This window comes from Pyxicephalus adspersus, chromosome 1 (assembly GCF_032062135.1).
Source record: "Pyxicephalus adspersus chromosome 1, UCB_Pads_2.0, whole genome shotgun sequence".
NCBI lineage: Eukaryota > Metazoa > Chordata > Amphibia > Anura > Pyxicephalidae > Pyxicephalus > Pyxicephalus adspersus.
In genome coordinates, this window is record NC_092858.1 from 161,382,597 (window position 1) to 161,399,450 (window position 16,854).

The following is a 16,854-nucleotide window of genomic DNA, read 5'->3' on the forward strand; positions in this document are numbered from 1 at the left end:
CCATTCACATAAAATATGAAGTTAATTTCAGCATTTATCACCTTAATTAGCTTTGCTAAGTGCATCTTCATAAATTTCCACACACAAACTCTTCCAGAGGACCACAGGAACAATAATTTTCCTGCTGAAGGCAAACTACTGAAAAGATGCAGCTTTCAAACAGTCCCAAAGGCAGAGAGTGTTAGTGCCTTAAAGTGCACATCCAAACCGTTAGTCAACACACGGGGTAATTTACAAAGACATGTGCTGCGAGGGGCAGTGCAGAATAGGATGTGGTGAATTATCTTCCAACTTACTTTTCTTTATTCTTCACACTAGTGACAAAACCAATGCCAGCACTAAAATTGAATACATGGCATCAGCCTCCATCAGAACTCCTGTTCCTGTACTCTACAAAACATGACTTTTGAAAGCAAAAGAAGTGGTAATCTCTTGTTTGGCTCTTTAATGGATGCATTAGGAAGCCACAAGGATAATTTACTAATAATAACTTACAACAATTGCATGCTATTGCTGAAGGCCATAAATTATATCCGATTGAAGCTAAATACTCAACATTATTCAAAAAGCAGAATAATGACCTCTGAGTGCAACAAATCTTTTAAGGAGAGTCCGCACCTTGCCAACGTAGGGGTTGTCACCCTTCATTTGTACACATACCTTCCTTTAGGCTTTTCCTTTAACTGTTCTTTCAAGGTCAAGAAAGAGCAGAAAATAAGGAGAGAGTTCAAATGGACACAGACAGCATTACAATTTACCCCGGATAAGAGAATTATTATGCACCTATTTCAAGCGAAAAAAAGATGTTGCCAGTGAAGAGATAAACTTTTGCATTGGTAGATAATGCTGAATTTTGGATGAAGTTGTGCAGGAATACACAATCAAAACCAGATAAATAACATCTATGAATCTTGATATTGATAAAATATTAATAAAGATCTTGATAAAATCTGCACTGGATAGCCTTTGTATGACTCTGCATCGTCTTTGTAAATTCCCCCCATGGAATGCAGACTGGCTGATTTTCGTGCTTCCACAGAAAGCCATTAATAAGACACACGGGTTACAGAAAAGGTTAACACAAGGACTGGTAAGGTTAGTTATAGGGCAGGCTGATTCCTAGAAATAACTAGTTATTGGGAGCAGAGACTGTGGCAACAGACTGCCACAGGCCAGGGATGTCCACTTACTGACGTTGCCACAAACTGCCAGGCAGTATTCCTCGGAATCAAAGTTGTTGCGGTTTCCGCCACAGCCTCCATATATGAACGGAACACATTTCCTCTCCGTGACATCATAGTACCATCGGGGGATCATTGCTCGGCAAGGGCCAGTCTCAGCTTGCTCAGAACACACTTCTATTTGCAAAATGCGGAGGAATCCAATTTAGTTTGAGAGCAGAATGGCATATAAACACAGCTATAACAATTTTCACCAAGTTTAAAAAGTCAGGTCCATCTAATACCAATATTATGTTTAGGGTGAGTGCCTAGACCTATATCGAAATCCACAGAATAGAGGAAAGCCAATACATATTATCTGGAGAGCGCAGACAAATTCTAGCGTGACAATCTCTCCAATGGAGTCTACCTAAACTAATATTGTGGGTGAACTACATCTTTAAGGAAGAGAACAGAGTCAGAGCTAGGATGAATGTGCACACTGTGGTGCATTTTAAAATAGCTTTCAAGATGCGCACACAGCTGTGCTACGGCACTGCCAATTAACGCCATATTTTCAAACCACAAAGACAATTTGCTTTATAGGAAGAAAATGGCATGAGATTATTACAATTCACTAGAAAGAACCATTTACATTTACAATTATCAACACAAACTGCCTGCTATAAACTCTTTCCAAACACTCAAAGACGACAGTTGTGCGTGATAGTTCTCATGTGTAAGAGATCCCTGTAAATACATGCCACCCAACTTTGATGATTAAATCCAGGTCCCTGTAGTAATCTTCATACTCTGACCTCTGGATTTCGAAACCAACCAGCAGCCAGATACATTCTGGCAGAACAGAAATTTTCCTTGAATTTCTGCTCCATTGTGGGACTGCAGAGATAACCACCATCTCCACTATCAGTACAGCATGACATTGCAAAATACTTGGCAATAACAATGGAAGAGAACACTTATTATTCGAGCCCATTCATACCACAACACTTTGTGCTGCAATGCATACCTCGCCGTACATTTTGTTTCTATAAAAGCTCTTATAAATCAATAGAACAAAATATACAACAGTGGACTATATATTATCATGTGCTATGCTGTGATATACTGCACATGCATTTTGCAGATGGTTTGGGGTGCCATTATAACAACAATTTAATGTGAGTTTCTGCAACACAATGGTATGAATAGGCTGTCATCTAGCTTGTTACATCAAGAGGAGTAAGGCCTTAACGTGGATCTAGACTCAGGCTTTCTTTTGTGTGAAATAGTATAAAAACGTTAGCTAGAATGCCCACATTGTTGTCCACAAGGTGAAGGTGTTAAGGGTCCACCCTACTAGTGGAGGTGCAATGGAGCTCCTTCTGTTCCAATACCCCACCCCAGATGACACCATCAGTGTTATTCCATGATCAGAATAGGTAGAGGTTGGCAGGATATGTGATGATAATAGCTAGAACTACAGACGGTGCCTTGGTATTATAACATGTGTTAAAGGGTCCTGCTGCTTCTAATTGGAATTTATCTACTAACAATACATTATTTGGCTGCTCTAACACAAAAAACTGTTCTTATGAATCCTTATTAGCCAAGTTTTAATTTTTAGGTAAAGGATCTGCCTCGATAAAATGACTGAAAACACCACTAGCCTACAGCTTCTTCCCAACCAGCTTAAATTAGGGAGAATACTGACCAGTTAACATTCTTTGCCTCTGAATGTATGTGAGGAAGAACCCAAAAGTCATCCCCTGACAGCAGGTGGTCTCACAGATAATAATAACTAAAGCCTCATCCAGGCAATCAACAATTGCCCTGGAAATATTTGATGGTGATCGATTTGGGCAACACTAAGAATGAACAAGCATTGCATTGTACAGACACGTTGTTAAGCTACTGTTCCTGCTCTGTTTTTTGGAGAGAGTGGACAAGTGGGAGACACCCTACTGCATTGTCAAACATTAATTGTCCTTGGTAGTCTGTTGTTTAGCCATCTTACATGGTGAATCTTTGATACAACCTCTTTAAAAGCAAATTCTAGATTTTTGACAAAGACAATCATATACAACTGCCTTAAGCAACAAAAATCTAGTATTTGTTCAAGCATTAACCCTAGCCTTTGATTTAAGAAGAAAAACAAAGTAGATGAACATACTGACTAACAAGAGAAACAAAAAAAAAGTTTTTACCCTGCTTTCACCTCTGTTCTAATACAACTCCAGACAAATCATCTCAGATGAAGTTACTCTAAAGCTGCGTACACACGTGCAATTTTTGTCGTTGGAAAGGATCTTTCACGATCCTTTCCAACGACAAGGGACTACACGATGCATGAACGGTGCTGTACATACAGCACCGTTCTGCTCTATGGAGAGGGGGAGAGCGACAGAGCGGCACCCTGCTGCGCACTCTCCCCCTTCCCTTGCATTAGGATCGGTCGTCGTTCATCGTTCGTGGATCCGCCAGGACGGATCCACGACGATGAATGACGCCGACTGTACACACGCCAGATTCTCACCCGATATCTGGCCGATCCCGATTATCGGGCGAGAAAAATCTGACGTGTGTACGCAGCTTTACTCTAATTTTTGTAGCAAAGCAATAGTTGAAAGCCAAAACCTTTTATATTTCTGTGCTTCGAGATGTCCAAAACTCTTCAAAAATGCAATACTCTACAAATGCATTTTATTGGGTGAATGTCAATAAAGATAAAAAATTAAACTTCAGACAAAAACACATGAAAGTAAGCATTAGTACATGTAAATGTATTTTTATATTTGGAAAGAGTGGGAAGGGTAAATTATTTTACTGCTCTTTTCCCAATGGGGAGATTTCCCTTCTTTGTTTAGTTTAAGGTCCATTGGCACCAAGAGGGAAAAATTCAAAACCTGGGTTGCCAAAAAAAGAGGGAAAGTACTGCAATGGGGACAAACGTTTCCAAAAAACTCTCTAAGGAAAAAATTATTTTTTTTACTATGTAGAGGTCTGCCCTTATAACTTGTTGTACCCTCAGCACAGGAATAAAAAAAGGGAAAATGTCCCCACTGGGATAAAGACAGCAAAAAAAAAAAAAAAACCTGATAAACCATTACTTACCTTTTTACTTTTAAGGAAGAGGTCAGCTGGAGTAAAGATCACATGCTCCCTCAATCAGACATTACCATTTAAGCAGTTACAATGAAACAAAAATGTGAGCGTCACATGCCCACCCACTGATTTTCCCAGAAAATAGAGATGTGACTCTAATTCTAATGCCCTACTTAATTCAAAACACATTCTCAACAGCAGCAGTTAAGGAAACTGAATAGGATCCTCATCACCACTGATTTCAAAATTGAATAAACAGATTATTGATAAAATTGAAAATCTTGGTTCTACAAATACCTCTTACAACCTCTTCTACAGATTCTGTGGTGGTGGTAGTGGTTGTGGCAATGCTTGTGGTTCTCTCGGTGGCTTCTTCAAAGATTTCTTCAGGCTCCTCCACATCCTCACCATCATCCTCATCGTCATCAACCTCTTCCTCCTCTACTTCTACCACATCCTCTTCTTCTTCTTGGCGAGCTTGTGCATTCTTGTCATCGCTGTAATACAAAGGACATTATTTCAGTGTACATTATTACAGTGAACAGAAGAACCAAGAAACAGCAACAGATCAGTGTTACTCCAATTTTCCTAGGTGCCGTTGAGGTGGACAAATGTATTCAGAATTCTATTGCTGGCCAGTCTTATCCATAGGTACAAATAAAAAGCCATGAAACGGGTGTGGGGAAAAACAATTTAAATTCCAACTATATAATCCACATTGCCTGATCTACTTTTCAAAGTATTTAAAGTGTGCAAAAATATTCTGGTATATAGAGCCTGGTCCTCCCACTCTAAACAGTGAAACTTTGGTGACAGTACAACACATTACAAATCCTGCATACATATTTTGGTTTCCAATTTCCATTGACTAGTGCTGGCTGCAGCACAAAACTCTCAAGCTCACAGGACTTTAAGAAGAACAACATGAATTTTGGAAATGATTGCAGTATATATAATTGGAAATAATTGGAAGGGCAAATGTTCTGGTGACTGAATTTTTTCTAACCTTGGATGAGGTTTCTTTTCAAATTTTTTTATGTTTTCATGACAGAAGAAGGTATCCCCAATAGCACCCAGACAGTAAGAAAAGAAAGCCAAGAAGAGTTTTATCCCTCCTCCACTTTTCTCTGGTATATGTAAATACTTTGCTTCTGTAAAGTGACCCCGTCTCTATAGAAATATCACAAGCTACAGCCAATAATGTAGAGGAAGTCTGAGAATGTTTTTATTCCCTACTGTCTGTGCCAAAATCTAATCCAATGTGAGAAACACTTCTGAACTGTTCACCTCCTGGCATTCCCTGCAGTTCTCGATTATTCCGCTTTGCACCTACAAGATTAGTGGTGTGGAGGTCAACAAGAAAAAACTGTGAAAGCTGCAGAGGACCTAAGTAATTGACATTCCTGGAAAGGTCAGTTTATTCTCCTAATCCTGCATAAGAGTTTCCCCTCATTAAAGCAGTTTGCTGGTGTGTGCAGAAGTATTGCTTAGATTAGGGTAACTGCTATAGGGATATGTTCAAAGCAAAGCCTCTTATATTAGAACACAAGAAAAGGCTCTACATACCACTTACCACATCCCATGCTTGTATTATAGAAACCAAATTAAATACCAGATAAATTCAGATTTTTATTTCTGTCTATGTCCCCCATTGGGAAGAGTTCCTATTACATCATGTCTCTGACTCTAGATAGAAGGGGACGACATAGGCAGCAATTCAATATATATATTCAATATCTTTCCCCACAAGGCAGAGCTAATATTCAAGGGGGAGAGAAACAAGAGAAAAAAAATAACAAATAATCTTTGTTTTTTTTATTCCCACCATAAATGTTTTGGCTGGAGACTATTTTTGGCTGGAGACAATTTTAATATCTTCTGTAATGTACTGATGTAAGCATGATGTGGGAAGGGGGTGGGAACAGATACATTATTTATAAAATGATTGGTACTGCAGATCTTAATTTATCACAGATTCCCAGAAGCTCTTCCAATTAAACAATTTCTAGCTTTCTGAATCAGAAGGTGGCTACATCAGTTAGCCATGGGTAGGCACATCTCACAGAATCTGGCTGATGAAGAATTTGTCTTCTATTTGATGGTCTTGAAGAAGAGGAAGACCTGAGCAACCAAAGTTGCCTGTATGTGAAACATTTATATACCAAAATATATTGTACAGTATTGCAGGGATTTGGTCCTGGATGGAAGATTTATTTCCCCAGGGTATGGAGCATGGGTCACTTTAAAACCAGGTGTGCACTGGGGAAAGAATCCAGGAAAATGGAGGCAACCCTGCTACGGTTGCTGTGTTTTAGAAAATATCAGTGCCCTGGACTTTGGAATGGGAAGGAAGGAAGGTAATTGGTGGACCTTCCCATTCCAACCTGGGTACACTCAGTGGTTTGTCTGCAGCGAACTGCAGGTCTGCTGTAAGAGCACAGGTGTGCTACCATGGGAGAGGAAGTGGAAAAGCAGCATGTAGGCTGCAACCAAGCCTTTGTGCAGTCTGTGCTGTTTGTAAAGGAAAGCTGCTGTGGCTGTTCATCTATGCTGATTTAATTTATGGACTTTTGCACTCACCTGTTTGCAGCTCATGTAAGCTGCCTTTTCAATTAGTTTTTCATGTATGCTGAAGAAAGCATTTCTATTTTTGTTTAGAAAGCAATATAAAGAGACTTATTTTGATAACAACCTTCTCTCTGGGCAGGCTATTCCCCACCATATCACAATATGAACATTTATGCCATTCCCGTCCAACCCTACATCTAAGATAAACCTTTGTTGGATAATCATACAAAACATGTACCTATGATGATAATGAATGCGGATAGAACCAGCTTGGCAAGGAAAATGAGTCATGGCTAACTTATCCTTCACATGAACAGGCATAGGGGACACCTGCAAACATAGGAAACGCTCCCTGACCCAACCATGAGTGGGTGAATGATGTTCTTTTTTTACTATGTACCTAATATTTATTATTTAATAAGTTAACAGCAAGGACCAGACAGCAAAGCGTTAAAGAAAAGTTATGCAACTTGGCTAAAAGCTGTATCACAGCTTGGCAAGACTAACAGCAGATCAGGAATTTGAATATTCAAGTAATAGCCCAGGAGCATCTGCTTCTCTTGGGAAATTGCTAAAATCTTGTGTATTAATCCCTCCATTCCACACCAAGGATAATGGAAATATCATTTTTGAAAGCTGTTAAAAGAAATCAAGTAATCAATTATTCTTGAGAGCTTTTTTTTTCCTTCCTTTTGGTCAGGATTCATTAAAGAGCTGTAACTAAGTGCAACACTTGTTCCCAGCAGGTTTTTAAAATAATAACCCAAGCAGCCTCTGGGGTTACTTTTCATTTCTTTGATGTCCTAAACTCCAACAGTTTACCTGACAAAGTCGAGCAAACCATTTAAATGCTTAATCCTTATATTTTTCCTGCATCTAAAAGCTTCAGTCTTTAGTGTTTCAAATCGTTTTAGGAGCTAAATTTGACGTGGGCAAAGCAAACTTTCTGCAGTTCTTTCATACAATAGACAAGAGGAACTCAGACACCTACACACAATATTTTCAAGGCGGACGTAATATTCACACTTCATATGAATCAATAAGGCATATGTTATATGTTACACTACACCTATGGTCCCATATAAGGCAGTAAAATACCCCCTAAACCTTCACACTGGGTACTTTTCATTTATTTCCTGCATTCACATATCAAAGTTTTCAGGAGTTATAGCGCTCCAATGCCTCTCTATTACTTTGTCACTAGATTAGGTGACCTTACTAGCCAATAAGCACTGAAGGGGAAAGAAGTAGGAAGAAGTTAATGATTGTGGTTACTAGCTGCACAGCAGAATGACTCAAGGAAACATTCTCCAATTTTGCAAATACTTGAAAATTTAGCTATATGGTTCTATTAATCATCATTAGTAGGAATTTAATAATTTGAGCCCACAGATGAACTGCAAAGACAAAAATTCACCTTGACTATAATGAATAAGTATGCCTGGGGTTCCATCCAAGGTAGTCTATCGCATGGTTTCTTGGCACCAGTCATAATAGACTACAACACCGAATGGCTTACAGGTGGCCATCCTGCAGTGCACCTTTACAACTGATTATAAATGTAATAAATGCTAATCCTTTTGTTTGTTAAATGCAGTTCAATAAAAGGTTGACAAGGAAATAAAAGAAAGGAGGGAGATTGGGAAAAAGTGGCTGGTACTATCTGCAAGCGTTTTACTTATACAGATGGATCCACTGGGTCAGATGTCATCTTGGATTGCCAAAAGGCCTACTAAACAAAACAAACAGGAGCACTCCATTTATTATCTATTTATTGGTTTACCTGGAGTTTAGCTTTAAAGATCAATTCCACTGCCTGTCTCTGTACAGGGTGATGTAGACCAGGATTCAGTCTTCTGGTACTTTTTTGCACTTTGGTTCCTTGGTTGGGTATCCCATACCTACAGGCTTAAAGATCATCCTGTAAGGCTACAGGGCAACTCACAAGTCACTCGTTAGAGTAGATCTGTCCAACTACAGGGCCAAGACCCACTCACATTTTTAACATTTCTCAGATAGCATTACATTTTAAAAAAGTACAGCTTGGAAAAAATCCAAAAAGCTGTTTATATGAAATTTCTGGCTTGTTTGGAGCCCTTAAGGATTGGATTTGGACAGCCTAACTTTTGTGATGAACCCTTTAGTCTGTCATAAAGCCAAGAGTAGGGAAATCCTTTTTCTAAGAGTCTTTATTCTCAATTAAGATGTACAAAGCGTTCTGCTTATGAATGAAAGACAAACTCACATATCCAGTGTTATTTAGCTCTATTAGAAAATAAAGGAGTCAGAAACAATCTGCACCCACTTATAAAAGATTATTGTATTTTTTACTAGAAAGCAATATGGCTGCGTTAATAAATGGGTGATGTAACAAACAAACAGAAAGTTCCCGAATCCACACTGCCATTATATGTGAACACAGGGGTACCCTACATGGGAACCAAGGATCTTCCAAAATTGCTCACGGGTGATGCTACCCAGATCAGGCAATGAAATCAGATAAGAGGACAATTGGAAGAGTGGTTGGTTACATTCACAGTTACATCTTACTTTTTACGGTTGACCAATGCTGAAATAACCAGTCCTTGTCCTCTGGGGTATGGTTGAAAAATGTAAAAAGGAAAGTCCTTTGACTATTACATCAGCACCAATGAATGGTTAATTTTGCCCATCTATGGATTCCTTTCAGAATTTAATGAATAAAGGAGTCTATACCAAAACTGCCTTATGTGCTTATAGGTTAAATTTCAATAATATTTCCAAAACATGAAAGAAAAATGTACAACATGCTGGTGATTTCAGATATTTTTCACCGCTCTGTCTTACTCTTTTCAATAGTGCATAGCATTGTAATCATCATCATCATCCTCTGATCAATGCACCTACTGAAGAATAAAACTTGTAGTTGGAGAGGGGGAGCTTTGCCTCTGAACCCTCTATTTCAAAAAGAAAAAGCCACATACAACTAGGGACTGTATTTAGGAAAAAGGCACATTTTAGTACAGAAACAAAGAACTCCATTAGTGTGTATCTCCTCTGACTCCTGCCCGAGACCAAAAGGAATCAGACACTCCTTGCACTATGAGACTATGGAGACCATTGGAGAGTGAACAGGGATAACCAGGTGCTCTATCATATCTTCCACTAAATCTGAATAAATGCCTTTTTTTTTACCTTCACTAGGTGTCACAAAACACTATGGTGGCATTTCTACAACATGCAGGTTGACAATGTCCCAAGGTCAAGATCACGGAAGGTCATGTCTAGGTCAACCAATCTTGAAATGAATTCCATGTTTACAAACTGGTTGTGGCTTCATCTACCAATTGGCACTTTGTTAAGCTAGGTACACACTTGCAATGTATCGTTAGAAAACGAACGACTAACGATTATGCACGATTATTTTAAACAATCGTATTGTGCACAATTCGGTACATGTTGTAAGAAAACGATCTTTCAAATATAATCCACCAATAACGTACACACACTAGATACGATCGTTTGAAAAATGTAGGAAGTGACATGTAAAGGAGAAAGTGTATCACAGAACAATCCACGATCACTCAACGGCCGTACGCACAATAGATAGTGAACGATCGTCGATCAATTAGATCCACAGAGACGGCCGTTCGTTTCCTGCGACAATCCTCGTTCGTCTGCGACATTGGTCAGTCGTTGTGCACTTCTTTGTTAAAAAGGATCGGTCGATCGGCCGTTAGTCAGTCGTTTCCAACAATAATTATTGCAAGTGTGTACGCAGCTTAAGTCAAAATTAACATGATCACTTGAGATACCGTAGACATCTGAGCATATGATTTTTAAAGTTAGTACACACACACAACCAAGAATTGATGATAAAGAGGTGACAGATGGATCAGAAAAGTGCTGTACAGAGATTGCTGCAGGGTTCCACAAAAGAGGGGATAGGTAGGACCGGAGGGTGGCGTTCTGCTGCATCTTCCCCATAATGAACAGCAGTAATCATGGATGGTCTGTGGCCATTGCAGATCACTAAATACCTTTGTGGAACTGCTAGATTTTCACCCAAACTGATCACAATAATCTCGGACGACAAAAATCTAGCTTGCGTAGGAAGCTTTCTTCTAAGAGAAAGACACTGTCTTCAGATGTCTCTGATACTTTATAACAAAGGAGAGCAGTGTCTGGTTATTGGCTGTGTTAAACTCTGAGCAGATTACACTATTTCCCAGCCATTATTTCCCAGATTAGGTCCATTGTTCCTGCACACAGCTAGTTCATCACAAACAACTACAGTTTTATACCCCAATGCCATACGGTGATGCAGACGCAGCATTCTGGCAATTGCTTTTCAAAGCGATAAGCTGCTTCATCACTTCCTTTATTCCTCCCCTTCACCATTAGCTGGCTGGCTCTCTGCAGAGCTCACAGATCTGTCTCTCCCGGACTGTCTGTATGTTTATAGCCGCTTAGCTGGTAAGAGAAAGCAATTACCTCCACACTGTCGCTGCTGTGCGGCACAGAGCAACACACAATAAAATGAAAAAGGATGGACAAAAGATGAATAGTAAACACTGTGGCTGGGGACAATGACCTGCAAATTTAGGCAGTGGCTGACTTATACACATAGCTCCCAAATGTCCTTGGGGTCCAGGGTTTGCTTGCCGCTAAGGACAGTCTCAGTGGAGATTTTATGTTCTTATTTGCATGATCTAGCTCTGGGTGCTCCAGTTTCCTCCCACAAGGCAAAAACATATGAATAGATTAATTGGCTTACTACTAAACAGACAGGATTGTACGAGGGTGTAACTATGGTAAGGATAATAGGTTGCAAGTTCCTTTGGGGAACAGAACTGATATAAATAGCTTTTCTTCTGAACACATTGTGGAAAAGTTTCAGCACCACAGTATATACAAAATAAAAAGATGTGTACTATTTGAGTAGATCTCAGGCCAAAACATATAGTTATAACATATTACAGGTGCACAGGTTTTCTGCTATTGTAGTTCAAACAAACATGGTTTGTGTGTTTTGCAATCTGAGACATTTCTGTTTCTATGTTTCTGCTCAACATATGTCTTAAGAGTTTTTTTCTGAGTTGCCATAGTCTGAGTCTGGTGATCACCTTGGACCTTTGTCAACAACAAGGTGTTTTCATCAATAAAAATGAGTCTCTTGAACTAGAGTGAACTCTAAAACAGCCTTTCGGAACTGAGGAACCCTTGATAATATGTTTAGGTCTCTGGGAACCCATGCTAAAACCAATTTATTGGTGGTCAGTGAGGAAAAAAAGCTTTTTACATTGGTGGCTAGTGGAAAGAACCCCTGGAATACTACCTTTATAAACAACGTAAAAGATCATTATTGTAATGCAGGTAGCCCTTCCACATGGCTTTGACCTTGGAACTTTGCAGGAATTATCAAATATGAGGTCAGTCTGCCGTAGCTCAAGGAACCCCTAACAACATTTGCAGGAACCCTGGAGTTCCACAGAAACCTGGTTGAGACTATTGTCCATGAAACCCCCAGAAGTTCAGCAGTTACAGAATTACTGAAGCCAGCCTGGAACCATCAATCATGCCATGAACAAAATAACTTTGCTCACATTTTTGTGAATCATTTGTGTGACTATGTGACTAATAATTGATGTTCCTGACCTATATTTGCATTAATCCATTATTGATTGAACAGGTGATTGCATGAATAAACAAGTATACAGGTATTCCTAATAAAGTGTATGGTATAGATGTTACTACAATCAGTAATACTGATTTATTGGGCCTGATTTACTGAAGCACCCTAAGGCTGAAAAGAATACATTTTCATGAGTGAAGCTAAACCTGGAATAGATTTCTCAAAGTCATTTGCTATTTGATAGAAAATGTTTTGAATCCTGGACCAGATCCATTCCAGGTTTGCTGGATCACCCAGCTTCACTAATTAAAGTGTATACACTGCAGCCTTGGAGAGCTTTAATAAAGAAGGGCCCATTGTATAATATTTATCAGTGAGTTATTTATGTTGCTAAACTCTCAGGATCAAGCACAGATAATCTGCTATTCTTGGAGCTGCTAGCATATACACATGTAGTAAAATGTGGTATAGGCACATACTTTCCTGAGGGAAAAATCCACCTGCTGGTGACACAGAAAGTAATTCTAACCTTCTCTGTTCTATCCAAAACAAAAAAAGAAACACTCTGATTCATTTTAAGATTTAATGTGTCATGAAAGTAAAAACCAAAATAAAAGTAATATTTGTCTTCAAGATACTATCCTTCCTCCTGGAATTCTAAACTTCTGTGATTCATTACTACCCATTATTTTTTTAAATCCTATTTAGGGAAATTAATATTCTTGTTTGTGTCTACAATTTATGCTCCAATGAGACGACCCCAAGTGGTATAGAGAGCTGAGAGTACAAGTGTAACATTCACATCTATGAATGACTGCATACATGAACACTCAAAAGTAAAAAATACATAATACTCATTTATAATGTGAAAAGAAAAAGATGCCCAACAATCGTATGAGTTAAATGTTTGGGTGTGTTGCCAAGCCTAGTATGTAATCAATAGGGAAAAGGAAGATTTGAAAGAATTGCTCTTTACAGCAACTATTTCAATATAAAAGACACATTATATTAGGCAAACATCACATTATGCTAAATATTTTGGACTATGCACAGTTCAACAATGTAATAGAAACAGTGTTTATGTTGAATTTTCAATTATTTGCTTATGTCAAAAACTTATTACAGTGTCTGCGCCACTGTTATGATTATATTGTAACCGTTTCCTGTGATATATGTTTAGTATGCTCTCTAACCTCCCCTGAAAAAGCCTTATGGCGAAACGCATCGGGATACAGAGATCACTTACTATAATGTGTTTGATTTGAGATAAGAGTGTATATCTTTGCAAGTTTATGCTGTTTTCATTACTAAGTTGAACTGTGTATAGTCCAAAATATTTAACATATTATATGAATAATATATATTTAATACTTAATAGTTAACATGATAACCGTGACTTAAAGTATGCAAATATTTTAAAGCATTTTCATGTGCTCACGATATGCATTGTTCACTCTTTGTATGTTTAGTTTCTGAAAAGCTATCTCGTAAAACACATGTAAGTCACGCTTTTCATGTTGTACCAATAATTCCTCTGATAGATGTGCTTGTACCTACCTAGCAGATAAATGGAGCTGTAACATAACATGATATATATTATTCTACACACAGTGCAAATTATATCTGAAGATAATTAGTCACCCATGTGTCCTTTCTGCAGATTTACTGTAGACCCTCATTTATCATCACATTCACACTTTACACCTGTAATTAGTTCCATATAGTGACATTTATTTATTTATGCAAATTAATTCCTGAAGTATTAATTAGCAGACAGTAAGTAGTCTGTCACAAGTGCTCAATGAAAAATATTTTATATCATAAAGCAATGTTTGTTGGCGTGGGCACGTTACTTAATAAATTCCTTATAATTCCTATTATTGTTTCCCACCGCTGTTTTTAGGATATATAGGAAAAGTATATAATCTCATCACATATAAATATATCGTTTAGCAATCTTTATATTTAAAGATGAACTCCAGATATACTTTTATTGATATATTCCTTCATGCATATATGTACAGATGTCTAATCTTTTTAACTTTTATGTGTTACAACAAAAATGTTTTAGAAAAAAAGGTTTTAGATATTTCTTCAGCATTTTCTGTTTTTGGAGTAATAACCAGACTAAAAAACTGCATTGGAAATGAATTGCTTCCCAATTATAGCATCTGTTGGAAGTAGTCTGTGTCTTCCCCTCTTCCCCTCTTCCTTAACTTTTGTAATCAATTTGAATGTGAATTTTAATTCCAGACCAGCAACTAAATACACATATGAAATACAAATAAAAGAGTTCTTTTAGCTGCCAAAGAAATTGTATTTTATTATCCTGTTCTACTACACAACTCTTGATGCCTTTAAAATTTGGAATGAACTTTTCTATATTTTGCTTTTCCTGGTCCCTCTCTGCCCACTTAAATAAAATGCTAAAGAAATAATTAAATAATACCCTTCCATATTCATATTGCATCTTATCTACTGATTAAATAAATAATACCTTTCCATATTCATTATGTGTCTTATCTACTGATATACCCACTGTGTCTCTGTAATGCCGATCACGGTAGGTGGAAGGGGAGGGCAGGTTGCTGTATATAGCTTCCTAAAAATATCACAGCCCTGTTACCTCTGCATTCTTCTCGAGAGTTCCTAGCCATGCTGGACCTTGGATAGAGTTATACAAATAACAAAATGCTTTGATGGGTGGATGTCAAACTGGGAGAGTGGTCATTTCTAAAAAGGCTTCATTTTCCACCCTAGACAATACCTACATATGATAAGCCTTCATGATCAAAAGAATTAAAATCCAATTAATGTAAGGGGTTGGCCAGGGGAAGACAAACTGGGGAGTAAAGGACTGGATGATATTGGATATCAGTCATCCAGAAAACTAAGAAGGCATTCTGACTTGGTGCAGCTTAAAATGCAAATTGCAAGAAACTAACAGTGTGCAGTAAATTAAATTGCAGTACAGGAGAGAAGCTTGTACAACTGTGAAAGTTCGGCTTGTATTATCTCAACAGTCCCTTGAAGTTGACTCAAAGCTTTGGGAATGTCCTGTAATAGCTAGCTGTGAAGCCTTAAACTGACTATGTTCCCAGTGGGCATTTTGTCTAACATACTAGAACATCACGAAAAAATGATTGGCTGCTGCAGCATTTTCCTCTGGTTACATCAAGCTCTGTCTGTCAGACACAGAAGATGCTTTGAAATCCTCTAGAGGCGTAATAAAACTAGACCGGCACTGAATATTATTTGGAGACGTGCAATTCAGAGTCAACAACAAGCAAAACCCACATTTAGGAATGCATGATTGCAGTGTATTCAGAGAAAAATATATCACATGTAAGATGTACTTGAGTTGAGTTTGATTATTAGGAATAATAATCAGTTCACCTAAAATATATATATTTTTTTTTACCAGACCAGAGCAGACGGGTTACAAATTTATTGAGAAAAACTCCAATGGTGATCTCTGTTGGAATATATAGTGGTGGTATATTATCATCACACCTACATTGGAGTCCTCCAGCTCCTGATGCAGCAAGAAGACCTAATAACAGTTTGCCCCTAAAAATGATAAATTTAACGTTTATTACATTCATGCCATAAAAATGTAACATTTTAATGGCATGATGAAGTACAATCCTACTAGCCTATGGATTGCAGTGGCACAAATCAGGATTCTCAGTTCTCTAATGGAGAACATCAAGCTTTCAAGGTACAATAAACAATTATGGATTCCATTAATATCACAATGGTGGCACTACATAGTTTGATGGAAAATCTGAACAATTGACTGAACAATTAGATTGTACTGATCATTGACTGGACTTCAAAATTGCTCAAAAGTGGTCCTGTAGATCTGTCATCTCTAAAAGTCCTTTAAACTAAATGGGTATGTCTACTAAGCATCAGGCACTGGGGAATGATTGTTTTTTCTAAAGTGTATCTAAAGCCACAAATACGAACCTTAACTTTAGAGACCTTTCTTCTATCCAATGAAAGTCCTTCCTTTCTACTTCCTCTCCAATAAATGGTGCTCATGTAATGTGATACAACAATACAGTGAAGTAGTAAGTCCAAGTTGCCTTTCCAATACTGCCTTTGGATCTAAGTCCATTACACACTGGAATTGGGTTAAACGATGCTGGATATAATTAAACCTAGGACACCAAGTGCCATTACCCCTCCCTGTTTTTTATGGGTGCAAGAATTCTTAGCAGGAACCATTTCAGTTTCAGGAACTTGGACAGCATGACTGGCCAGGCTAGACTGACGTAACTTCTGCACATGGGGGAATTCATAAAATCCCTGGCAGGCAGGTATAGTGGGAATGTACAGTTGTGCATGCACAGCTCAGTGTAAATTACATTCTTTCTTTAAAGTATTCAGATCACTTTAGCC

General features: G+C 38.1%; 1 protein-coding gene across 2 annotated transcripts in view; it reads right to left on the minus strand.

The window, feature by feature from the left end:
- Positions 1–16,854, minus strand: part of APP (amyloid beta precursor protein) — a 57,111-nt gene that overhangs the window by 35,775 nt on the left and 4,482 nt on the right. For both annotated transcript variants that reach the window (XM_072397988.1, XM_072397983.1), the window contains exons 2-3: positions 4,563–4,762; positions 1,191–1,358 (exon numbers count right to left, since the gene is read on the minus strand). In XM_072397988.1, the coding sequence (XP_072254089.1) occupies positions 1,191–1,358; positions 4,563–4,762 (368 nt within the window). The remainder of the gene's footprint in view (positions 1–1,190; positions 1,359–4,562; positions 4,763–16,854) is intronic.